This window comes from Xenopus tropicalis, chromosome 3 (genome assembly GCF_000004195.4).
Source record: "Xenopus tropicalis strain Nigerian chromosome 3, UCB_Xtro_10.0, whole genome shotgun sequence".
Taxonomy (NCBI): domain Eukaryota; kingdom Metazoa; phylum Chordata; class Amphibia; order Anura; family Pipidae; genus Xenopus; species Xenopus tropicalis.
In genome coordinates, this window is record NC_030679.2 from 31413423 (window position 1) to 31440358 (window position 26936).

General features: G+C 39.2%; 2 protein-coding genes across 4 annotated transcripts in view; one reads left to right on the forward strand and one right to left on the reverse strand.

Annotated features, from left to right (window-relative positions):
• Positions 1-6456, forward strand: part of fam13b (family with sequence similarity 13 member B) — a 46308-nt gene extending 39852 nt beyond the window's left edge. For 2 of the 3 annotated variants that reach the window (XM_002933633.5, XM_012959750.3), the window contains exons 22-23: positions 947-1048; positions 3125-6456. In XM_002933633.5, the coding sequence (XP_002933679.2) occupies positions 947-1048; positions 3125-3248 (226 nt within the window). In that variant the 3' untranslated portion in view covers positions 3249-6456. Of the gene's footprint in view, positions 1-182; positions 287-946; positions 1049-3124 lie in introns of all 3 variants that reach the window. The other variant, XR_001924323.2, reaches the window with a different exon arrangement.
• A 5791-nt stretch (positions 6457-12247) lies between these two features.
• wnt8a (Wnt family member 8A) lies at positions 12248-17788 on the reverse strand. Its single transcript, NM_001017208.2, is given in 6 exon segments — positions 12248-13191; positions 15449-15591; positions 16771-16896; positions 17033-17171; positions 17533-17566; positions 17686-17788. Coding segments are annotated over 6 exon segments (1083 nt in total). The 5' UTR covers positions 17757-17788; the 3' UTR covers positions 12248-12621.
• Between the last annotated feature and the right edge of the window lie 9148 nt (positions 17789-26936).

Consider the following 26936-nt stretch of genomic DNA (forward strand, 5'->3'; position numbering starts at 1 on the left):
AGTAATCACTCATTAATACCTTGCTCCTCAACCTGTCTATCAAAAGGAGCACATCATAAACTGAGAAGAGTTAGCTTGAGGTTTACTTCAAGGAGCTCCCTCCCTCCTCACCTCAATAGCATGCAGGCTTGATGTTCCATTCCTGCCTGCTTGTAAAGGCTCTCCCTCCCCCTCACCATTAGACACAGACACAGGAGCTGAAAGCAGGGAGCGTGTGATGTCACGCCGGGGGGCGGGGCAAGGAACCAGGAAGGAGCGGAGCACAGAAGAGCACACATGGAATCAGGTAGGAGAGGGTGCTAGTTGGAGGGACTCAAGTATAAGCCGAGGGTTAATTTTTCAGCACATTTTGGGTGCTGAAAAACTCTGCTTATACTCGAGTATATACAGTACATCAAAGGTGGACAAGCCCTTTAAAGGGAACCTAGCACCAAAATAATGTTTTCCCACTGGAGATTAACAGCTCTTGAGGTGATGGGGGTTGATTTAGCTTAATAACAGCCAATCATCTCTGGATTATGTTTGTTACCTTACCATACTTTTATAGCTTTTTTCCCTTTAATTTGTTTGGGTAGCAGCTTTTGGGTGCTTGGGTGTTTTCCCTTAATGAATAAATGCCGTTTCCTTCTGTATGAGTAGCAGCCCACTCTGTGTTATTCTAGTACTGTTGTATATTTATTTTGAGTTGCTAAAAAAACACACAGCAGTTCCTTTTCTGAACAGGGCCATTTAGTTTACATTTTTGCTTGTTTTAGGACATTACCAATGATACAGCTACTAATGATACCAATACTAATAAAAAGTATTGTTGGTGCAGTTTAATTAATTGATGTTTTATTTTCAAGCTTTTTTATTCAAGGGAACAATAAAATCTGTTCTGGCTTTACCCACTAGGGGTGCTCTTGCTTATTTAGAGTATAACTGTGTCATTTCTCTGCCTTTATAGGACAGAATTGCTGGAGCAACTCTGGAAAACGAAAGCAGAAAAAAAGAAACTGCGTCAGTCTTTACGGGAGTTTGAAGAGGAATTCCATCAGCAGAATGGAAGGTCTGAATAACATTAACATAAAATGTATTCTATATGGGATTCTGGGAAAATGTTACACACCCCCTAGTGAAATAAATATCACGATGTGGCTGCTTTTGTTTGGAGAAAGCTGCACCGCCCTGTGGAAAAACTGTCTAATTGCAGCAGGCATTTACTTATCTTTGTCACAGCATCCCATGCACCCCAGTGTATTATTAACATTTATTTATAAAGCGCCAACATATTCCGCAGCGCTGTACAATAAGTAGATTCTTATTTGCATGTGTGCAATAGAGTAAAAACGAGGAGGTTTTACTTAACTGAGCAATCAAAATTGCCCAAGTGCCTGTGACTGCAAAGTAGGTAAATGCCGGTGCTGCACTGGCTGGTCAAGTTTTCTCTGAAAAGCAGCTCCGGCTCAGGGAAGAAAAAAGGTTTTCCTTCACCTTTATTAGTAGTATACAGGTATTGGACCTGTTTTCCATAATGCTCCAGACCTGGGGTTTTCCGGATAGGGGATCTTTCCGTAATCCGTATGACCATACCTCAAGTCTGCAAAAAATTATTTAAACGTTAAATAAATCCAATAGAATTTTTTTTTAGAGTTTTGCCTCCAATAAGGATTACTTATTAAGGGTCTTTCCGTAATTTGGATCTCCATACCTTAAATCTACAAAAAAAATCAATAAAACATTAACTAAACCCAATAGGATTGTTTTGCATCCAATAAGTATTAATTATATCTTAGTTGGGATCAATTACAACATTCTGTTTTATTATTACAGAGAAAAAGCAAATCAGTTTTAAAATTCTGAACCATTTGATTAAAATGGAGTCTATGGGAGACGGGCTTTCCGTAATTCGGAGCTTTCTAGATAATGGGTTTCTGGATAACAGATCCCATACCTGGATTACAACTATAGGAATGTACAAAATAATTCAAAATGTTCAAAATAATTTAAACATGAAATAATTCCAATAGGATTGTTTCGCCTCCAATAAGGATTAATTATATCTTAAAGTGGACCTGTCACCCAGGCATAAAATGCTGTATAATAAAAGCCCCTTATAAATTAAATATGAAACCAAAAGCCATTTTTTTTTATTAACACATCCATACCCATTATAAAAGCATTTAAAAATCCCAGCTGTCAATCATATATTGCCTTAGGCATAGAGGTGGGGCAGAGTTACTTTCACGTTCAATTCAGAACTTCTTAGATGTTGCTGTGCCCTAACATTGCCCCTCACATTCGCCCTGCCTCCTCACCATCTAATTTCGAAACCAGTGCATGGACATGGGTATCAGGTCCCCCCAAACTGGCACAGAAACAAGATTATGGCAGGATGCACAGCTTGCCTTAATAACAGTGTCCACAAAATGGCGCCTGTCTGCTTGCTGAAATTGTGAATTCCAAGGCTGAAGAAAATAATAAGATTAAAATAATTTCTACAGTGTAGGTGACATTTATTTTGCTTGACAAACACAATGGAAAACAATTTGGAATTATTTCTTAGGGTGACAGGTCCCCTTTAAGGTGGCCATACACAGGCCAATTGTAGGCGCCGATATTGGTCCCTTAGACCGATTCGGCTGCTTATTGGCCTGTGTAGGGGCACAAACAACGGGCCTGCCCGACCGATATCTGGCCTGAAATTGGCCAGATATCGATCGGCCGGGTTAAAAAATTTAGTCGGATTGGGGACCACATCAGCTCGATGATGCGGTCCCCAAACCGACTGCGCCTATTCCGGCGTTCTAATTCGATCGTTTGGCCCCAGGGCCAAACAACCGAATTATCCTAAATTCACCTGATATCGCCCACCCGTAGGTGGGGATATCGGGAGAAGATCCACTTGCTTGGAGACCTCGCCAAGCGAGCGGATCTTAACGTGTATGGCCAGCTTTAGTTGGGATCAAGTACAAGGTACTGTTTTATTATTACTGAGAGGAAATAAAAGAAAATGATTTTTAAAAATGTGAATTATTTGGTTAAAATGGGAGATGGTGATCCCATAATTTCCAGATAACAGATCCTATACCTGTACAACTATACACATGTGTGCTCAGTTTGCCTTTTCTTTTTATATGTGTAGGAATGTGCAGAAAGATGACCGAGCCCCAATGTTGGAAGTATACAGAGAGTACAAGAAAGTTAAAGCCAAACTGAGACTTTTGGAAGTTCTAATCAGCAAGCAAGATTATGCAAAATCTTATTGACGGCCATGTTCCATAAAGCTCTTATTGGAATTCTATTTCAACCCAAGTGTATGCACTTTTTATATTTCCACTCACAGAATGTCATTACTAGGAATGAACACTTTGTATGCACCCAGTGAGTCCCAACCCGTCGCTCACAGATCCTTTTTCTAACTTCTTTCTTACAGTTTTTGCTCAAAATGCATTGTTTTCAATGTTTGGTTTTTTCCAGTTTGGAAGAAGCTTTTTGTGGAAGGATTCAGTTTCATAAAGAAAACATGTTTGGAAAACCCTAGACTTCTGTGTAGGAATCCATATTAGAGTATATATGTTATGCAACGTATAGATGTTGTCTTTTATTGATAGCGGAAATTCCATGCTACCTGCCCATGCTGAAAACCATAATCTTAATATCTGTTTGTGCTACGATATCCGTAATTGTTCTTAAGGGGGACTATATTGAAAAACAACAATTTTAATATGCGTGCAATCTCATGGAAATAATGAACTTTCTAAATATAATAATATTATTATATAATTTCTGAAATTATCCAGTTTTGCTTCAGTATTTTCCCTCTCTGCAGTTGCTTTTCATTCAGCTTAGGGTAAATCAGTTATTTTGAAATTTCTATTATCTGGAATTCTTAGGACCTGGGGTTTTCCAGATAAGAGATCTTTTCTTAATTTGGATTTTTATACCCTTAAATCTGCTGAATATCGTTTAGAAATCCATCCCAATACGGGAAATGGCCTTCCCGTAATTCAGAACTTTTTGGATAAGGGATCCCATACCTGTAGTTGATTCTAATAGAGGCAAAGGCAATGCACGACAATGTATTGGACCTGACACAAATCTGCACAAAGGCAGACAGATTGCTGAGAGGGGGGTTAATTAGGGTTAATGGAATTACGGGATTATTTCAGAAACAGTACAGAATATTGAATTGATTTTATTTAGAAAGTTATTTCCATGAGATGAAGCTCATATGAAATTTTCAATTTCACAGAAGTTCCCCTTTAATCTCCACGATCATAGCAGTTAAGCTACAGACTACATATCTAACTCCACAATCATTCTCTTCTACTTGGTTCATTGTAAGAAGCAATGGTGGGAAGCATGTATCAGTCAAAGGCATGGAACAGGGGGACAGTTTATTATTCCTCCCCTACATTCAAAGTGACTGAACGTTGTATGAAATGACTTGGACTTTTTATTTGTGTGTATGAGATTTCAGTACCGGATTCAACTATTTCTGTTTAATAGGCAATCCATGTTATAGGTGGAATAGGCAGAGGGATAACACTAGCCAACATTTAGCATTGTTGCTATCAGCTTGAAGCTTTGGGCCAGTGAATATTTTCTCTGTCATTCTGCTGCAGTACATTCTATCATTGTACCATGAAGCAGTGTTGTTTAGGCAGGCAGCGGCCCCTGCGAGCAGCTTTCTCTCCTCTCACTCTCGCACACTGTACTTCAGCCGTTCTGTATCACAGCAAGGTGCAAAGGAACCTTATTTTTTCAGGCCTGGACTGGGAATCAAAATAGGCCCTGGCATTTCAAGTACACAGAGGCCCAAACTGCCCCCACAGGGCCCTGTACATAGTGTCGGTCTATGGCATCTTACAGCAGCCCCTCTGCCATTTGCCAGAACCCACAGATTGCCAGTCCGGGCCTGTCTATAGTGTGTGCAGTTCCTATCATTGAGCTTTGCAATATCATCACCTCACATCCAAGTGTAACATTCCTACAGACACAAACAGAAGGTTTCAGCACGGGCGGCCAGCTGCCATCTTGCATATCCTGCTAATGCTTGCTTGTATTATTCTCTTGCTCTTCCCCATGCTCATTTATTTCTATAGCTTACCCTTTGTTCAGCTGCTTTATTCTACACTTGTACTGATTTCAAAACCTTTTTTTTTTTTTTTTTAGAGGAAACATTTTTTTTTATCACCAATAATTTCAAATGTCTTGGCTTTGAATCTATCTATTTTAAGTTTCTATTCTAGCACAATTGGATATTTTGTGTTGTATTTGTAAGTTTGTTTTTCTGTATGCAATATTTGCATCCTATAGAAAGCACTTAATGTAGTTGGTCACTGGCGGAGACTACTTTATTGCAGACAAATAGAAACTGTCCTGTCTCTTTCTAATATTTCTCTAGTACCAAAAGCCATAACAATGTATTTATACATCATTTAACTGAATAACAAGTCATACAGAGAGGCTGAGAACAGATCCTTCCTTCTGACATCACAGGTCAAATTGAGTGGTCAGGAAATGTCCAAAATTAATATTTTTTCCTATGTGAAAAATCTTTAGGGTTGCCATAGATTAAAAGATTAGCTCATTTGGTGAGCCCACCTCAAGGGGAGCATATCAGGGAAAGATCCACTCATTCAGTGGCACCGGTGAGCAGATCTCCCCCCAATATGCCCACCTTGATTGGATCATAATTGCTGATATGCAGGCCATTGGACTGAGGGCTGCATCAATGCACAGATCCAGTCCCGACAGGAAAACCAAACCTGCATGATGAATTTGCTCCCAAATATCAGGCAGTCAGTTCCTGCTGGAGGGTCCCCTACATGGGCCGATAAGCTGCCGACTTTCTGTATGGCCATCAGGTACTTAACCCCAAAAGACTGAAGCCTGTTAATACTTGTGGGGCTGCAATACCTTTCCAAACACCCTATTTCTGTTTTCTCTAGATTAAAACATTAAAAGATTTTGAGTTTTACTTCTTTTTATATAAAAATGTGTCGCCGTAAGGTTTGTTATTCTGTGAAATGAGAGTAAATTGGTCAGGAGTCTGACTCTCCAATAAATGTAGTTGCTACCTGTGTATATTTTTAATGTTATTTTTCCATAACATACATGGCAGGTATTGATATATTTGGCTTTCTTTATATATTTTTAATATATTCCTCAGTTTACGTTTGTTGTTTTCCCTCCAGCCCTAGTCAGTGTGCACTGCCGAAGGTTCCTATGGATATTACGTGTGCTTGTTGCTTATAGACCCTGTGCCTGTTCCCTCCTATATTAGACAAGCATGGCAGACCTTGTGAGAGTCCTGACTGTGATGCAATGCATCCGCTGCAAATGTATATATTTCATATGATCTATTTTTGTTGGATTCGCTGTTACTGTGCAGAGCTAAATAGGTATCTGTAATTGCATCCGATGTGCAGCTATTTCCCTCTCATTTGTAATAAAACCATTTTAACCTTCTGCTATTTGTACTTTTTGCAGTTTCCCAAATTACTTTGTATTGCTATTCTGTTCATATCCAGGGCTCAGGCCCTAGAGGAACTAGTGGTTTCGGAGTTGCATTGTAGTAGTAAGGAAGAATTGACGCAAACACATTCTCAGTCGCCAGTAAATGAGGTGCAACTCTGGCAGCATGAAAATCTGTGTATTCTCACTTTGCTGCTAGAAGCTCCTCCTATAACATAGGAACAAAAAGCAGCCAAATATGTATGTACTGTAAATATATAGGAGTTCGTCCTTCTCTTGCACACCACCCCAGTGATGGAATAGAACACAGCCAGCCACTGGGAATCCCCTGATCTTGGCAGCGGACATGATTACCCTTGGGTTTGCTGGGTATTTCCAACTAGCAGCTGACCTGGATAACCTCACGTAACTGGAATCTTATGATCTTGACAGCAAATGACAGGGATATCCATGTGTGTGCCATACCACAGGCGCTAGAAGGAATGCCTATGGGCCACAAGTACAGTACATACAACCTCCCTGAGCCAAGTGCAAATTACAGGCACCCTTTGTGCAGGAAAGCCTTGTGCTCTGGGATCAATAATGCCCTATGGTGCAGGCACAAGCACTTGCGCTGCTGTGCCCATTAGTATGCATAGTGATTGCAAGCAGCATTTTCAAACCCCCCTATATTGCCAGAAATGGTTCTAACCTATAGCAAAGGGATTTTCAAAGTCTTCCTTATGTTTTACATGACACTGCAGCTCAGAAAATAGCTCTTTAATTTGGTGTTTTCAGTAAACAGATTGCTGTGATCTCAGGTTTTGTTGGAAGTCAGGTTTCCTCTGGGAACTTTCCGTTTGCATATTCCCCCCTTAGACCTGCAGCTAAAGGAAACGGCTTTCCTGGCATGGCATCGGGCTGTGGATGGTGACAGCAGGAGACGAGGCTAGCGCAGCAAATTGACTCTCGGCCTTTTTGCAGGGTAACTCTGTACCTGGAGGTTCAAAGGCCTAAAGACATTCGTTGGAATAATGATTCTCACTTGTGCCAGAGACATTTAGCATATCAAAGCTCTCATCTCCATGGTGTCCTGTCATTGTTTAAGGAAACAAGTTCCTTCATGCAGCGGCCCTAGCATTACTGTGCTGTACGGAGACATGGGCCCAGCCCTGGAAATGAATGGAGAAAATATAGAAATGTTTGGGTCACGTTTATCAGTTATTCATATTGGGCAGTAAGGAATGAGGGCACAACATTTCATACTAAAACATTCCTCTGCCTGTCTGCATTGGTATAAATGAATAGGAGCGGAGTCTTTAACGTATGAACCTTTAAGCCTCAGAAAAGCCCTACCCGCAACGGATTCCTATTGAAATGAGCAGCATTTGCCCCACCTGTAGCAGATGCTGGGGCAGTAAGGCAAAAAGCACGCCTGCAAAACTTTAAAAAGTACACCAATTTATCAAGGGTGCCAATGCATTGTCTGTCAGGTCCAGGCTGGTAAACTGCCATTAGAATCCATCCCAGAATCCATCACTTCACAGTGGACCACGGTTAGGGAGGGGCTGCATTACTTTTTGAGCCTAAGTGAAATGGGAAACTGGTCCCTGCTTACAGAAAAAGGCTATCATGGTTGCCTTTCAGTCTGTGGAATCAGGTCAGTCTGCATAATTTATTTCTGGTTCAGTGTTTATGCACGTTTTCTACATAAACCCAACTGAATGAGCTCATGTCAAACATGGGAGTTTAGTTTCCCTTTAAGCCTTAGGTTCAGTTTCTTACTCTTGAGCCACAGTCAGATGTAAAAAGACTTGGGGAGCAACACAAGCACCATAAACGTTCATGGAGGTGCCAAATAAGGGCTAAGATTGGCTATTAGGCAGCCTCTATGCACACTATCAGCTTACAGGGGGCTTTATTTGGTAGTAAATATTTTATTCAACCAAAACTTGCCACCAAGTCAGGAATTCAAAAACAACTCCCTGGTTTGGGGGCACTGGGAGCAACATCCAAGGGGTTGGTGAGCAACATGTTGCCCCTGAGCCACTGGTTGGGGATCACTGTGTCAGAGTTTTGGCCTCCTTCCCATAGAAATTCCTTAGTGGGACGTCTAAATAAAGAGTGAAATCTGAATTAACCCTTTACTGGTGCATTTTTACATGGTTTTACTGGTTTGCTAATTAAATAACAATGTAAAGTAGCATTGCCAGGAGACATGACAGTCAGCAATAAGGCACTGGAATGACAGTGAAGGTTCCTAAATCTACATTGCATGGTTCTGTAAAGCTGCACTTAAGTGCATCATCTCAATGCAGATACACCAGATTTATGTACTAGATGTACGCTAGAAAAGGTACCTTTCTACATATGATGTGGAGCTGCAATAAAATTACCCAATACTGGCTGAGAATATTGGAGATTCTGGACTTAGTCCTGCAGACCAATATCAATAGAACTCCCAAAATGTGTATTCCGGCTGTAATGCAGTAACCAGTACTAACTTGCTTCCTCCAGGAGGCATTGCTTCTGGCCAAAAGGCTAATTACACAAAACTGGAGAAATCCAGACCCCCCCCCCCCCTACTTTCCTCTCATGGCAGCTAATAATGCAAGATGTGCGTAAAGTAGAAAAAATGATCGACACCAAGAGAGGTGTTCCTACTAAATTTGATAAAATTTGGGGCCCATGGCTAGATATATATCCCCTAGATCAAGAGCTCAGCGACACAGAGTAACAGTGTTGTGCTGCCCTTTACTTTAGGGATAACAATATTAGCCACTGATCCCAACAATCTGTCTCTACCCACTTATTTTAACTAACACAATCGCGTTTTGGTTATTACCCTATGACTGTACTATGTAAACTCACTGGCATGGTGAAGCTTGATGTAATATATTATTTACTCAATAAAGACTACCAGAATTTAAAAAAAAAATAAAAAAAAGCTGAGCTTAAACAAGAGGCAATACCCATTCATGGAGCAATACGAGCTGCTAACTCCAGAGTCGCCATCTTATTGGCTGCTGTATAGGGTCCTATGGGAGGTTCTGTCTGTTCAACATCAGGCTGAAAATTGTCCCAATTATTGATGAAGCAGATTTAAAAGTTCTGTCAAATGGGGCTGCATTATTGCTTCAATGTCTCCATAGCCACACATTATAACCCAGTGATGCCCAACCAGTGGCTCAGGGGCAACATGTTGCTCACCAACCCCTTGGATGTTGCTCTCAGTGCCCCCAAACCAGGTAGTTATTTTTGAATTCCTGACTTGGGGGCAAGTTTTGGTTGAATAAAAACAAGATTTCCTACCAAATAAAGCCCCCTGTAAGCTGATAGTGTGCATAGAGGCTGCCTAATAGCCAATCACAGCCCTTATTTGGCACCTCCATGAACTTTTATGATGCTTGTGTTGCTCTCCAAGTCTTTTAACATTTGACTGTGGCTCACGAGTAAGAAAGGTTGGGGACCCCTGTTATAACCCAATCACTGGCCTAGGGGCCAAAGAATGGGATCATCCAGACTGAGCCCAAATTGTTAGTGGCCAAATCAGATAAAGATCTGCTTGCTTGGCAACCTCACCAAACACACAGACCCTAACGTATGCAAAGCGCAACCTCCTTCCGACTGCAGGGCTTATGCCCTGATAGCATATTAGTTTATCCCTCTCAGATTATTAAATAAAAAGCTTCTCTTGGCCCCAAACATACTGTAGGTGACTTTATAAATAAAATAAATTAAGGCTTTGTGAATGTCTGCATCTTATATGCAATATCAGCCATTCCGACTGCCCATGTATATGATCATATGCAAGTTCTTATGGGGGCACAGAATAGGGGACCTTTTATCCAGAATGCTCTGGGACCTGGGGTTTTCCAGATTAGGGGTCTTTTGTAATTTGGATCTTCATACTTTGTCTACTAAATAAAAATTTAAATGTTAATTAACCCCAATAGGATTGTTATATCTTAGTTAGGATCAGGTACAGGGCACTGTTTTGTAATTACAGAGGCAAAGCAAAGCAGTTTTAAAAATCTGAATGATTCTATTAAATTGGAGTCTATGGGAGATGACCTTTCTGTAATTTGGATCTTTCTGAATAACAGGTTTCCAAATAAGGCACCCTATACCTGTACTGACTTCCCACTCACTATATGCGGTTTATGCAGTATGCTGTTTAAACTGGGTCTGTAGTTAAAGGGGAATTCTGGCACTGGGGACAAAATACATATAACTTATCCTTATACTATTTACTTACCTGGCTGATTAGTTACAAATTGACACATATTATAGATATATTAGCTTGAATAGAATGCATTTGCCCATTCCCTCTGCACATATGTACCTAATGCCGTTAGTATGCACCCAGTTCTGGAGATCACATGCAGTGCTGGGGGAGGGGGGCACAACTCTTATCAAGGGCAGATAAGGCCTAGCAGGCTAGGATGTTGAATAAGAATGGCTTTAATAAGTGTTGTAAAACCAGTAGGGGGCTGAGGGCTGGTTTGGGAGATCAATGAGTCTTGTGTCCCTGTTCTGCTCACTTCTCAGGAACTCGGCCTAATACATGAAAGTTAAAGGTGACAGTCAGAACAGCCACAGGAACAAGTTAAAGACAAAATGCTGTTTTTGTGTGTAATAGATAAAGATTCACCCTGTGTGCCCCTCTCGCAGACGCACCGAAGCCCATACTGCTCCTGACCCCTGTCCCTGCTCTGCCATAAAGGGAAATGATTATACAGTCATCTGGCAGCCCTACTGATAAAGAGGTTACTGGGAGCAGCTAAATAAACACAGTTATTCCACATTTATCATCTGATGTGTATATATATACCGTATATAATAAAAAATGATTCTGCAGCTGTTCGTTGGGCCCACTATTATCAGAGAAGGAACAGTACCTAATGACCACCCTATGCTGGGCCCTTCCTTGTAAGATTCCTAAACTGTGTGTGATTGGCCCAATTCAGAGAGCCAAAGGGAATCCGGTTCTGCTCATGATCATTCTGGAACTCTATAGTAAGGTAACAATTACCTGCGAAATGGGGGCTGAACCCATGGCAGATTGCAATGCCTGTTTGTGCTTGAGACCAAAAAGACAAATAACCATATATTCAGCTTATAATACTTCCATTAAACAAATACACAATTTAGAGATGAATTCACTCATTAATGGGGTACAGTACTGCTCCTAGCGCTCTGTGTCGCTTCAAAGCTGTAACTATAGAGCAATGGCACGGGGGTCAATTAGTAGCTCAGTGGCAGGTTATTGGCATTGAACTGGCAGCCTCACAATCAAGTTGAACCCATGTTAGCAAGCTATTCCCATACATGTAAATGGGGCCAATTTTGCTAATGTTAGAACACAACCCTCAAATTCTCTCTGTGCCCTAAGGATTTAGTTTAAGGCTACTGACAGATGGGGCTCATTCTTGGCCTGAGTTTATAATCAGCCGTTCCACTTGCTTTTGCTCCTTCCTGTGTCGGACTGTGTTGGCCTGGGTGCAGATACATGGAGCAGACTTGGTAAGCATTTTTTGTGCCAAAATCCACTCCGTGTATTTAGGGGGTGTGGGCGCAAATATGGGCGTGGTCAAAACATACGCGCGACATTCCTTTTTGTCCCTCTTTACATTTTTCAAATGTGGGGAGGTATTCATTTTTAGGTACTCAAGGGCCCAAACAGCCCCCCCACAGGCCCAATATACAGTGACTATGGCACCTTACAGCAGCCCCTCTGGGATTTGCCAGAATCCATAGATTGCCAGCCCAGGCTTGGCAGTGGAAAAGTTTAAAAGACAACCTCTCTGTAAAAATATGTTTATTAAATACTAATGATGATACAAACTGAGCACAGAAAATAAAAATGCACATTGCGTATATCCCAATATCTATGAACAAACCAAACATGAATTAAAGGGGGACAAGATTAATGTAATTAATATATTTTTAATCAAATGAAACCATATTTCATGGAATACTCATACAAATCTTCCAACTGCCGACAGTATGGATCACCATCAATATTCATAAGTGCATATATTTATATATTTACAACAGACTGCCTTTATAGCTTATACTTTTAATGACGTTACTTTAGTCCATAAATAAAGGATGCAATACTGAATACACACAAACCCATTCGCTAAACAGACATTTAGACATTTTCATGAAATGTCGTCATCTCCGGTGGTGGCCTCTGTTCTTCCTCTTTGTATTGAACATGTTATTAGAATCCCTTTCCCTTCTGGAGCAGTAATGCTTGATGACTACCTGCTTGCACTGCTCGCATTTGACAGTGCAGCACCAGTGGAATTTGCAGTTGCAGCTACTGATGATCTCGGTCTTTCTCTCTTCCACTCTGAGGCCGCAGTCTGTACAGAGCCTTCTGCAGCTCCTTCTTTCCCACTGAGATAGGTTCTTGCCGCTCTGCAGGCACTCTCGCCCCTCTGTGCCCTGCAGACCCAAACTGACATTTTTTAAGCAATAATCAGGAGAGTCTTCAAGGAAAATCAGTTCAGACCCAGCCACTGAACTGAAGACGTCGGCGATTGCTCCTCTGTTATCTGCGCTGTTACCAGACCTCATTTTCCTCTTGTCCATCTCTAGTTTTAGTGCTTGGTCGTGCTTGATCTTCAGGTGATTGCCAATGTCCCGGAACTCTGCCAGCTGGAGCCAGCAAGTCTGCACACTGCAACTTCCAGATATTCCATGGCACTTGCACGTCCTCTTCATCGTCTCTTTCACTGCCTGTTTGGAATAAAAGAAATATATGAGTTCTTTCATTATAAATACATGTATGCATTGAATGAAACTGTTGACAAAATGAGATAAGAGTGTAAAAATAATGTAGAAGCATAGGGAGGAAATACCTCTGCTTTAATGGAACAGTCTACCTCTTTCTGGTCAAAAACCAGGAGCCCTGTCATCAAGATCTGCACTTAGGGCCAGAAGTAGCCACATGGCAGAATCAATTAGCCTTTATCTGACAAGCTTGCTTGGGTTGCTGGGTTTATAGCCCTGTTGGCTGTAGGTGCCTGCTGCAGACTTGCTTTGGTCGCAAATTATGCTCCTAAGACAGGAATGTAAGACCTGAATAGCACAGAGGGTAAAAGTCAGTGAGGACCACACACAGCTGTGTATGTAACCAAGTTGGCTAATTTTACAAATTGCACTGGAAGTCCTAGTGATATAGCTCAGAAGACTGGGCCTGCAATCATTTTAAAGCCAGAATGGCTGAGTGCTGCAAAACTGAAGAGCCAATTCGAGAACAAAGGGTTAATAATTGATATCTCACATGTACATGAAACTGATCAGTATTCAACACATTCATACGGCTGTTTGTGCAGATCATGTAGGATAAACAGATAACTCTACTTTCATATTTAAGGATGATTTGTAAAGGGTCAAAATTCCTTGTGTCAAATCATGTGTAGTTATAAAGCCGTGCAAAAATATTTGCTTATGTCAGGCTTAGTGTAAATATCTGCCATTAAAACTGGTTGTGTAAAAAGCAGAATTGAAGTTATCTCTTCGGTATGTCATGAACAACATTTAAACTGATTGTTTGCTGCTAATTTGGCATTAATAACATAATACATAAAAATGAATACTAAGGATGCTTGCATTATGGGAACAAACTAGGGGATTTCTAGTAAATATCTTTGGGGGTTTTATTTTCTTATAAAACCTGAACAGTGTAAGCTGTGATTACATATGTAGATAGATAGGCAGAGATAGATAGATAGATAGATAGATAGATAGATAGATAGATAGATAGATGATAGATAGATAGATAGATAGATAGAGAGATAGATAGATAGATGAAAGATAGATAGATAGATAGATAGATAGATGATAGATAGATAGATAGATAGATAGATAGATAGATAGATAGATGATAGATAGATAGATAGATAGATAGATAGATAGATAGATAGATAGATAGATAGAGAGATAGATAGATAGATAGATAGATAGATAGATGATAGATAGATAGATAGATAGATGATAGATAGATAGATGATAGATGATAGATAGATAGATAGATAGATAGATAGATAGATAGATAGATAGATAGAATATTAGTATATATATATATATATATATATATAGAAGTAAAAGCAGATGCCACACTCACAGGGCTTAGTGAAAAAATAAAGAATTAATTTATTGTGACAAACGTCAAACTGAGTGCATGCTTTGCATGGTTTATATACATATGTATGTATGTATATATATAGTGAATAAAATCCCCCGTTTTGTAAAATATAAAGGTATTATAAGTCACTGGTTATAACTAGTAATATCACCAAGTGCCATTTATAAGTATATAATTGACAGGATATTAATGAATCTTGATTATTATAAACATATAGATATATGCATGAGATGGAAAGATAGATATTTTGTATATATACAATATGTGTGTGTAGATATAGATATAATGTGTGTAGGACAAGCAGCAGATCAAAATTGTAATTATAAGGTGTCAGAATATTTAACATTTAGACTTCTACATTCTTCTCTCTAGTACATATATATATGAAGTTGTGCCATGGATGCTGCTGTGCTGACACCTACAGTGTTAAAGAAAGCTATTGTGTTAATGCACAGAATGCTAATGATGTTTAGGTGTTGACATTGCTACATACTTAGAGACCTTCCACACTTCTTTAACACCTATGACAATGGGAGTGCAGAGCCCAGAAATATTCACCCACTGTGACAGTCCATTGTTGGGCATGGAGGGTAAGGAGCTGGCATTGGCTTGTTGGTCAGTGGGCTACACCTGCCTAGTGGCTGGGAAGGTGCTATATACAGTGCTTAGGGAAATAGGCAATATCAGTGGCATCCAGATAAAGACAAAGGAAACAAATGCTGTACCTCTGGGCCCTTGCTGTAAAACACTAAAACCTAACAAATGTCACAACGTTTATTGGACCTCAATTGTACGAAACAATGTCGAAGTGAATACAATTAGCATTAGTGATGTTAATGGACTTACAAGTCTTCCTGCTTCATTGTTATGCAAGTTCATTAGGGCTCTGGCATCTTGTCCCGTCTCCAAGCCATCAACGAATAGTTTAGAGATCCGCTCTCCAAATTCTGCATTATCACTGCAGCCGCCCCACACCCAGCCTCTGCCACCTACGGGAACAATGACATAATAAGCATCTATTCAGCTTTTTATTGGCACAGCTATCAGTATATCTCATACATATCTCAGTGATCATTGCACATAAGCACGTTTGGAGCCTGATAAACCAAGAAAATATTTCTACATCTACTGCCTTTCCCAATTTCAGAATTATCTGAGCAAAAGTGTGACCTTGATGACTTGTTTTTATTGATGTTAAAAATACAAGATATTGCCAATGTTGTTATTCTGCCTAATTAGTATAAATACATTAGAGAGATGTCACAACCAGATCCAAATGGTTATACAAAACAGGCCCTACTATTTCAAGTACACAGAAGCCCAAACAGCCCCCCACTAGCCCACTAAATAGTGACTGTCTATGGCATCTTACAGCAGCCCCTCTGGCATTTGCCTGAATCCACAGATTGCCAGTCTGGGCCTGGTTATTACTTTTTTATGAACACTTCCTGCATTCGTTTGTTATACTGCCTTTTTACATTTCTTAAAGTTCTTCAGCAGCGTCAGTTTTATGAGGGGACAATTACCCCGTCCGTATGTTTTTGGGGTGTGGGAGAAACCCCACATAAGCACAGGGGAAATATAGAAAACTCCCTGCAGATACTCCCTTAGCTAGAATCCAACCTAGAACCCCAGTGCTGCAAGGTAGCCATGCTACCCACTAATTGCCAATAAGTATTTGCAAGGATTTGGTTCAAGACTAGAGTAATAATAGAGTTCAATCAAAAAGAAAAGCCCATCATGCATCATTTAACATATATCTTGTATGAGACTTATAAATATGTACAATGTCTACCTTATTAATGGGAGAATGATGGCAGTCCCTGCTAATATCAATTCATACAAATGTGCATGGCAGGTAACAATAAAATGCCAAACTTTAGAGACCCCTAAATTATCACTGCCCACCTATTTGCCAGATAATAAGAAAACCGCTTGAATGAAACCAAATCAACCCCCCACTCATCAGCCAATTCTGTTCCACTATCTCTTTAATTGATATAATGGAAATATGGCTTCCAAATAAAGATCCAATAGATGGAACAAGCTTAGAGACTGGACAGGAAACAGAGCAAAGCTATACAAGGTTGGCACCCATTTACTGATCCATTTAAGGCATATTGGCTGCTAGTGCTACACGCAAGGAAGGCGGTAAAATAGAAACTCACCAATGCGGCCATTTCTGGAGTCATCACATCCGCAGTTATCAAAGTCCCCCATGCTGCAGTTTCTCGTCAGGGTGTACATCACTCCTGCTGAACTAATGGCATGTACAAAGGAGGTCTCTCTGGTTGCTGCAATGGCATTGGGGGGGAAAAAAGATATTTTAGTAATTTTAGTATTTCCTTTTTTTCATGGACCCTTGTTTTTATTCTAATCTTGTCCAAAATGCACCGTCCATTCTAATAGGAATACAGTGTATGTACTTACCACTGCGAAGTCCATTGTGGGTGGCAAGTTGAAGGGTACTTTCTGGGCAATTCCACCTTTCCCATGCAAACTGGAACTTACATTCCTCTATTCCACTCTGTGCACCCACAGCGACACTGGCAGAGTATGTCAGATATGCCTTTAATAGTAAATAAATATATATTTTTAAAAAATGAACCTTTTTTAATAGTATGGTGAATGTGTCTTACAGTAGAACCCCCATTTGATGTTTATCAGGGGACCAGAAAATAATGGTGTAGAATCAGGGAAAATGTAAAGTCATCAAAAGGCATTAGGCATTATATATTGGTGGGGCCACAACAAAAGGTGCAAAATAAGGAAACATTTAAAATCATGGGATGTAAAATTTAAGTTTCAATGTTGAAGAACATAACTATCATAGGAGGGAGGTGTCTCTCTATTAAATATATATTATATAAAAGTAAATTGGGTTTGGGAACATTGTGGGGATATAAAGATTGAAATAAATTCTGAATTACCTTGGGTCCTGTCATCAGAAAGTTATTGACTGACCTGTAAACAAAAAATAAGACATATTAATGACTTTTTTTATGGACTTACTGGACTATTCCATTCATTGCTTTAAAAAAAACCCATTATACTATAAATAATATATTAACATATATACTTACCATGCTGATGCAGTGAAAAATGGGCAGAATATGAGAAGAGTTGAAAGGACAAACAAAGTGGTGTTCTTCATGATGGAGACTGCTATCCAGGGTAATGCTTGAACAGTATCCTCAGCCAATGAACAAAATGAAGAGTGAGAGGCACAGGCCTGTTATTTATACAGTATAGGAAGGGTTAGTAGGGTTTCTCTCCAGCTGACCAATAGCAGTGGGCGGTCACTTGCCAATGAGACAAAAGGAGACACCTACTACAACACTTGAAAAGACAATGGAGAACACCCAGAGCTGCAATAATGAAGGTGGTGTTAACTTACAATAGGGTCACTGTAATTATATTAGATTCCTAAAATGGCTTAGTTAAACTTTCCTTGTCCATTGAAACAGTCACACAGAGTATTTCAGCCTTGACATTTTGTAGAACATAATAGAAGTTAAGATATGGCCGTGCCTATGCTGAGATTACATGGAGGCCAAAGGGAAGCAACTCAAACGGCTTTAGATCACTTCCTACTGTGAACTGTCAATAGGCGATCACAGCTTTGGTCTTTTACACATCTAATCCTCTGTGTTAGTAATCTCATTAATGTGAGATGTATCCTGTAATTCTACTTAATGGGAAGATATCCGTAAATCAGATTACATTTATTTCCCTCTAAAACCAATTAGCTACGCCCACTACTAAGGTATTTCTATGGCAAGTTGCTCCGTGCTGAGGGGCATTTAGGCAGTAGTTCTTATACTATAAATGCATTATATTTCATTAGAAATAATCATTTTTAAAAAAGGAAGGTTCTGGTGAAACCAAGGTAAGCCTTTTCTGCTGATGGTTAAATATCATGTCCTATATCCAGTATGTCCATTTACACATGTTTTTGTACTGGGAGGGAAGGGAACTGTATGAGAGGAGTAGCTGGCATCACAGTGGTGTTATGGCTTCTCATATTGTTATATGTAGGCCCTTTATCCATAACTATATGTAGATGCTTTGAAGCTGATCTTTCAAATGAAAAACCCATTGCCCTGTGTGTAGGGTCTCCAAGCGGAGGCTGCAAAGCTGTTTCACTTTCCTTGGGATCTGATCCTTAAACTGTGGGCTACTGAGTCACATTGGTGCCATTTAGCTCTGTGGGCACCCATAATGCATATAATAAAGCCAGTTGGCCTACATGAATATTATTGTGTGTGTTCACCCCTCAGAAGAAGTAACGTTTGCTTTGCCAACTGGCACAACCTGCTCTGAAAAACCTGGAATTAGCGGCATGTTTAGGGTAGCGGAACCTTCAGGAGTCCCCAGCATCAATAGACGCATTTGCACATGATTCAGTACAAGAGGCAGGATAGACGCAACCATACAGAAGTCCAAGAAGCATGTTTGGACCAATGGCAACAATAATTGCAACATTTGTGACCAACGGAGCACGACTGCTGCCTTAGTAAATCACAGCTGTTGTATTCATAAAATAAGACTCCATAGAAAAGATAGAAAATAGAATGATAAAGGGTTCAGAGCAACACTCCTATAATAAGGGCTCTAGAACAGGCCTATGTGCATATGGCAGTGGCCAAAAACAATAGTTTTATTTATTCTCAACATGTTTGATGACTACTGTATTCTAAATCAGTAGTGTTAGGGCTCTGGCACACGGGGAGATTAGTCGCCTGTGACAAAACTCCCTGTTTGCGGGCGACTAATTTTCCCGGATTGCCATCCCACCGGCGAAAATGTAAATCACCGGTGGGATGGCATACGCTGCGGCGCGATTTCAGTGAAATTGCCCAAGTTGCCTCGACAGGAAACTTAGGCGTGCATTGCCTGTGTCGTTATATTAAAGTGCCATGTTTCTAGATGTTTACTTCTTCAGTCAAGCGTCAAATTCGGATATTTGCTAAAGCATTTTAAACTTAAATGATCAAAATGTAAAACTACCCCCAGAAGAGATATTCTCTACATTTATAATTATATGTAAGATATCTGAACGGTGTTCTTGTTTCCAAAAACAAAAGGCCATCTTTATTGTTTTAAACCCCCCCTCCTAAAATGGAATTGCTACCTTCTATTGTCGGAGAGCAGGACAAGGTGTTTAAAAAATGTAGAAATCCCACCAAATCACAAGCAGTGGCAGCTATGCTTATTTTTACACTCTACTCTACTGAATTGTACCCTTATGTTATATACAGTACAACCTTTGCAATGCTAAACTATAGGCTATAATAGAGACATTGGGACCCCAGTGTCAAATTTGCCTGTGGGCTCTATTCTTTGTTTCCTTGTAATAAACATTCCAACCAATTACCACAAGTTTCTTATTCCTATATCCCCCCCTGAATACCCAAAAGTCTATTATTGTGATGAAACGCCTACTTCTTTACAGCCTTTGGTTCTGGTCAGACCCTGGGAGCATTTTTGATCCCTACATCTCCTGTGGCCCTAAGTTCAATAATCAGAAGCCCACAAAGAGTCATCAGCAGGGTCAAAAACCACACATAATGCAGTCCTTAGCACCTGATGGGGTCTTCTAACCAGTCAGACCAATATCTGACTCAATATAGATAATAACTGGGAAGGAGATAATGTTGGGTCCAAACATGAAAGTCTGGGCTACCAACAAAATAGCCATGAGCTGATGTCTGCCTATGTGTGGCTATTTGTACCCAGTTACATAGCATATATTCTGAGGTGTTTATATATATATATAAACTAATGTAGCAAATTGCCTGGGTACTGGTAAATATGTTAAATAGTAAAAGCTATTTTGCTCAAAGGGAATACTTGGGAAAAATAGAATTTCTTGAAAAAAATCAATAATAAAATTTGATCTTTCACAAGTATTCCCATTGAGTTCGGTACTATGCTTTTCTATATATATATATATATATATATATATAAATATATATATATATATATATATATATATATATTTTAGTACATGCATGAAAGTTGGGAAGGGTGCCTTACATTTCCTTTTGTTATCTGAATGGGGAAACAGGTCATTTCAGGAGTATCACCTCCCACGTCTCTTTCCATTGTACTTAAAAGACTCCAGATAAAGAACAGCAGTGTATCACAGATAAATACTTCCTCTATAGCCTGGCCAATTTGCCTCAGAACAGAAAAATAAATTCCTTCCTGACTCCAAGTAGGCAATTGGATCAGTCCTTGGATCTACTTTGTGCTAAGAGTTTGTGTTATACCCCACCTTTCTCTCTACTGTACGTGACATTTGCCTTTCATTCTGTCATTTTTTTATTTAAAAAAACAAAAAACATTTTGTACTAAGGGTTAAGTGCAGAAACATTGTATTTTCTCACACCAACCCCTTAATGTAGGTAATAGGAAGAGGAAGCATGGGAAAGATTGTATATTTGATAGGGATAAGGAGGAATAAAGGGGTGATTCCCCTTTGAGTTAACTCGTTAATGTGTTATAGACTGGCCTATTCTTAACAATTTTTGAATTGGTCTTAATTTTTTATTTTTTAGTGTTTTTTACTTACATACGCTTCTTTAAGCTTTCAAAGGGGTCACTGACCCTCAGCAGCCAAATGCTTTTGCTTTGTGAGGCTACAGCTTTATTGTTATGGTTACTTTTTATGACTTAAGTCTTTCATAATAACTTTTGCTTGGTTGCTGGGGCAAAATGGACCCTAGCAACCAGATAGCTGCTAAAATACCAAATTGGAAAGCTGCTGAATAAAGCAAAACAATTAAAAAAGCCACAAAACAAAGACGTGTTCAAACTGTCTCAGAACGGCACTATCTCATAGCAAAGGTTTAAAGGCAAAAGTACCCCTTTAAGTGCTTATGATGCTTACATAAAAATTACCTCCCGACCTTACGTTCTACATTACTGAGATGCCTTTTGGTTTATGCCACACTGCGCATTATCTGGCATCACACATCATGGCAAGAGTAAGAGCATCCTGTACAGTAGGGGTTAAAGAAATTGTTACTGCAGATGAACATGCAGGGAAAGTTCCATAATAAAGTACACATTCGCAGGAAAATCAGCACCATTTAGTAAAGTTGCAAATCTGTATGGGAAGATAAAAAGAAACACACACTTCCCCTTGAGACGCCCACAGAATCACATATATTATGGGGTGTGTGTTCATTCTTAGTTGAAAAAGATGGCTACTTATGTGGAAGCCACAGGTCACCCAACAATGGTGATTGTCACCTAAGAAATATGTGCCATTGCATTTATGGGTCATTTTTATAAGTAATGTCAGGCCCAAGCTTAAAAGCAATCATTCCTATGTATATTAATAGTAATGCCTTACAGCAGCTGTTCATCTAACCTAGATCAGCGTTCATGGCATAAGTAGATGTTATTGGGCCCATAGCAAATTTTATTTAGGGCCCTAAAACATTGGTAATTGGACCCATTCTACCAAATAAAATTGCACGTTAATTAGGGCCTTACTGGGACCACTACACTCTTAGCCCCCCGTAACTGCAGGGTTTGCTTCCGCTCTAGCTACACCCCTGTTCAACATACTGGGGCTGATTTATTCCAAATTAAACTGAGGAATCCAGTTCAGAAAACATTCAGGAGAATGTTAAGAAAATGAAAATATTTATCAAATTTGATACAGGTATGGGAATCTTTATCTAGAAACCCGAAAGGCCATCTCCCATTGATCCCATTTTAAGCAAATAATCATTTTTAGAAACAATTTCCTTTTTCTCTGTAATAATAAAACAGTACCTTGATGGTAACTAAGCTGTATATATCCATATTGGTTGCAAAACAATCCTACTGGGTTTATTTAGTGTTTCAATTATTTTTAGCATCTTTGCCTGGTTGCTAGGGTCTAGTTTGCCCAAGCAACTTAGCAACATTAATTAAACCCAGTAAGATTGTTATGATAGCTGCTAAAATGCCAAATTGGAGAGCTGCTAAACAAAAAGCTAAATAATTCAAAAACCACAAGAAAACAAAGACCAGTTCAAACCGTCTCAGAACGGCACTGTCTATCTCATACCAAAGGTTAGTTTAAAGGCAAAAGTACCCCTTTTCTGTGCTGGTAAATGCAGACTCAATGATGCTTACATAAAAATAACCTCCCAGCCTTATAGTCTACATTACTGAGATGCCTTTTGGTCTATGCCACACTGAACATTACCTGGCATCACACATTAAGGCATGATAATCCTTACTGCAGAAAGATCCCTTATCTGTAAAACCCCAGGTCCTGAGCATTGGGATAATGAACTGTATATCTCTACCTGTGTCAGTTCTGCCATTCTGCTCCATAGCAACAGCGCTGCCCAGCAGCAACACAGAGCACTAACACCCTTATGAACCCTATCCCCGATGCATATCACATGCGGGAAGAAAAGTTATTTTCCAGACTGTGATTAATTATTCCAGCCAGAATAATAAATTGGTAAATCCAAAAGTATTGCTGCTTTGGCTAAAAACACATGGTTAACTCTTTACTGACGGTACTCATCAGTACTGCTCGTAAAGAATTAATGATAACTGATTAATCGGCCTCATTTTAATTCTGCCATGTAAATAATACTTATTATTGGTTTATTACATAATCATTAACAGCACAATGGCTAAAGTGGTTTTAGGATGCGCGATTTAACCTTCTTAAATTGTCTCTGTTGATATGAGAAGGCTTGTAAAATGAAATAGATGGGAAAAGGATAAGCTGTTTAGAACATTTTACATTCTGGCTCCAGATTTATTAGCAAGTAATGGAAGATAATTATCACCAGGGAATCTGTGAAAGGGAAACCCGGGCCCAGTCTGGTAAAGCTGTCGATTTTAGCACTTTGGGGCAAAATATGTTAAGTTGCTGGACAGTGCGAAAGTAATGAATGCAAAATACCCCCTAATGAAGCCAGATCAGACTTAATGTTAGTGTATACCTGCTGAGCAAAAGCCTACAAAAGCCCACAGGAGATGAGCGCCGGGGGTAAACAAGATGTCGTTGAACATTCAGTGCAACATTTGTGTGGGGGGGACTAAAGGATTTCCATTCACACATTTCCACAGGCAGTTTCCCAAGGTGACAGCGCTAGGAAATGGCAGTGATCCAAAGGCCCCTAGCTAATGAACAGCCATTTGAATAACAATGGGGAGGCCATTGGGCAGTTTGGTGCCAATTTTACATGGCATTTTCAGCATTTAAACTGCTTTATATGTTTTTTTTTAATTATTTGTTTTGGTTTGTTGGACTAAAATGCCAAAGATAATAAGCAGAAATAGAAAAAAAGTGGCACTCACTGAATTTCAGCACAAGAATACAGATAGAACATTTGTTATAGTTAAATATATTTCTGACCTATTTATATATAGGTATATAGCTAGAGAGATCACTAACATCTACATATTTAAGCATTGTATACTCAGTCATATTCTTATCTACTTATATATAGAGTGAACTCCAACATATACATTCTGTAGCTTTGCTACAGTTTATGTTGGTTCTATATAAATATGGGTCCAAAACACTGAGCAATAAAAGCTATAATACATACATCGATGTCTGTGCTACATAAATGGGTCCAAAATATTGAGTAAGTACTGCTCCCCTTGCTGTATTCTTTTCCTAAAATCCTGATTGCTTTTTACTATTTCTGACATTTCTAAATGCATACAGGTATGAGATCCCTTATATAGAAACCCCTTACCCAGAAAGCTCTATATTATAGGAAGGCCATCTCTCACAGAGTATATTTTAAACAAATAATTCAATTTTTTTACACAATTTCCTTCTTCTCTGTAATAATAGAACAGCGCCTTGTACTTGATGGTAACTAAGCTGTGTGAATCCATATTGGAGGCAAAACAATCCTATTGGGTTTATTTACTGTTTAAATTATTTTTATCAGACTTGAGTTATAATGAGCCAAATTATGAAAAGATCCCTTATCTGAAAAATCCAGGTATTCTGGATATACACACACACATATATATATATATCACACCTTGTGTCTCAACCCTTTCTCCTTCTAGATTGTAAGCTCTTTAGGGCAGGGCCCTCTTCAGCTCTTGTATCGGTTATTGGTTGCTTTATATGTTACTCTGTATGTCCAATGTATGAAACCCACTTATTGTACAGCGCTGCGGAATATGTTGGCGCTTTATAAATAAATGTTAATAATAATAATAATAATAATAATACTGTAAAAAAGACCAGCAACACGTTTTTTTCACAAAAGATCTCGGTGTTGCTGGCCTTTTTTACAGTATTGGAACCCTTTATCAGGCACCTGAGGCATGGTAAGTAGCGGTGTGCCATCCTTTTGGTGTATATATATAACATATATGTATTGGTCATTATACATAAAAGGTGGCAATGTTGGTTTCAGTTTATTTTTGTCATTTTCCTGCTCCCATGTAGGTGGCAGATTACACTGGTGTTAAAGGAGGGCACAATAACAATACAACCTCCATGGAGTTTTTGGAAGCAGTGGTGTTAAACTCGCTACATGTGTTAAGCAGAAACAGACAGGCAACACATTTATTCACCCACTGCCCACCCTGCTTGAGAAATCCCTCACCGCTGACACTTTTAGTCGCCCCCCTACTGCTTGTGTGGATGAAGAATTTGACTTTGCATTCAGGAAGCGCCGGGCTATAGAAATGGTTGTGCTTCTGGGTTTTTATTTCATATCAAATATAAACTCTGGCACTACTCAGAAATGATAAAATATAAATATTTAATACATGACATAATAAACAACACTGATGCAAGGCTCATGGTATAAAGCATCCACATTACAGGGTTGTATAGAATTTAACCATTGCAAGTCACAATTAGCAATACATAATATGAATAGATAGCACGATCCAATAAAATGTAGAATGCATGAACATACAGATCATACAAAACAAGTTGCACCAAAGGTAACATTCAAGCCAAACACCAGAAATGATGTCAAACTGACTGCTGCAATTGCATCCTATTCGCAACTAAGTGCACATGTAGTTTAGTTAATTTTGACACACAGGCGCAATTACATCAGGTACAACACCACAAAAAAAAAAAACTGAAAAAAAATTCTGAATTATGGGGGAAAAAAACAGAGAGATTAAGCTCAAAATTGAACTTTGCTGACTGTACTTGCGCTTGTAAATGACCCCTATAGGCACTCAGTTTATTGCAACTGGCAGTTGTGCAGCTTTCTAACAAGGGCAGATTTGGGAACTAGTCTCATAATAAAGTGTTTTCCCATAGAAAATTGTATTGTGCATTAAAAGCTCGTCATAGACTATCTGCATCATGATGAAGTTCATTTTAAAGCAAACTGTTCCTTTAGGGACATGACTGCAAGGTTTAATAACCTGATGGAAAGATACCTTTCCAGTTCTTTTGCAACTCTGAATTTAATATATTGCTCTAAAACACAATTAAGGTATTAAAGGGGTAGTTCAACTTTAACATCACTTTTAGTATGATGTGGACAGTCATATTCTGAGACAATTTGCAATTGGTCTTCATTTTTTATTTTTGTGTTTTTTTTTCATTATGTATTTGTTCAGCAGCTTTGGAATTTCAACAGCTATCCAGTTGCTAGGGTACAATTTACCCTAGCAACCAGGCAGTGGCTTAAATGAGAGACTGGAATATAAATAGTAAGTGGACTGAAGAGAAATATAAGCAAGAAAAAGTAGCAATAGTAATAAAATTGTAACCTCACAAAGTAATAGTTTTTTGGCTGCCTGGGTTATTGACCATTTCAAAGCTAGTAAATCAAGAAATCAATTCAGAAACTATAATGAATATAAAAATGAAGACCAACTGAAAAGTTGCTAAGAATAGGACATTTTATAACATACTTTTTTTAAACCATCCCTTTAAAGGGTAAGTAACAAACTGAATAAATGTGCCTGTTATACCCTAACTTTTTCTCTATGAGATGTGCTTGATACTGGATAATAAGATGGTGCAGATGGTACTTTGTAGCATTATTGTATCACACTAAGCAAACTATGAGTGCACTTATAGGCACCAATGCTATGCCAGGGTATTTTCAGCCAGACTATAGGGCTCATTTACTAACACAAGTGCAAAGTGCACATCTATGTCCAATAAATCGCTTTTGACAAATGGAATCTATACATGCGTGGCTGCATATGGTTCAAGGTGCTTAAACTAACACAACATACACAATGGCAGCACATTATGCAAACTGCGTGTGACTTAGCAATGCAGAAACTAATTTGAATCTGTATCTGTAAATTGTTTAAAAGTTGCAGCATGCGTTACTGAGCGGCACCTGTGATTATG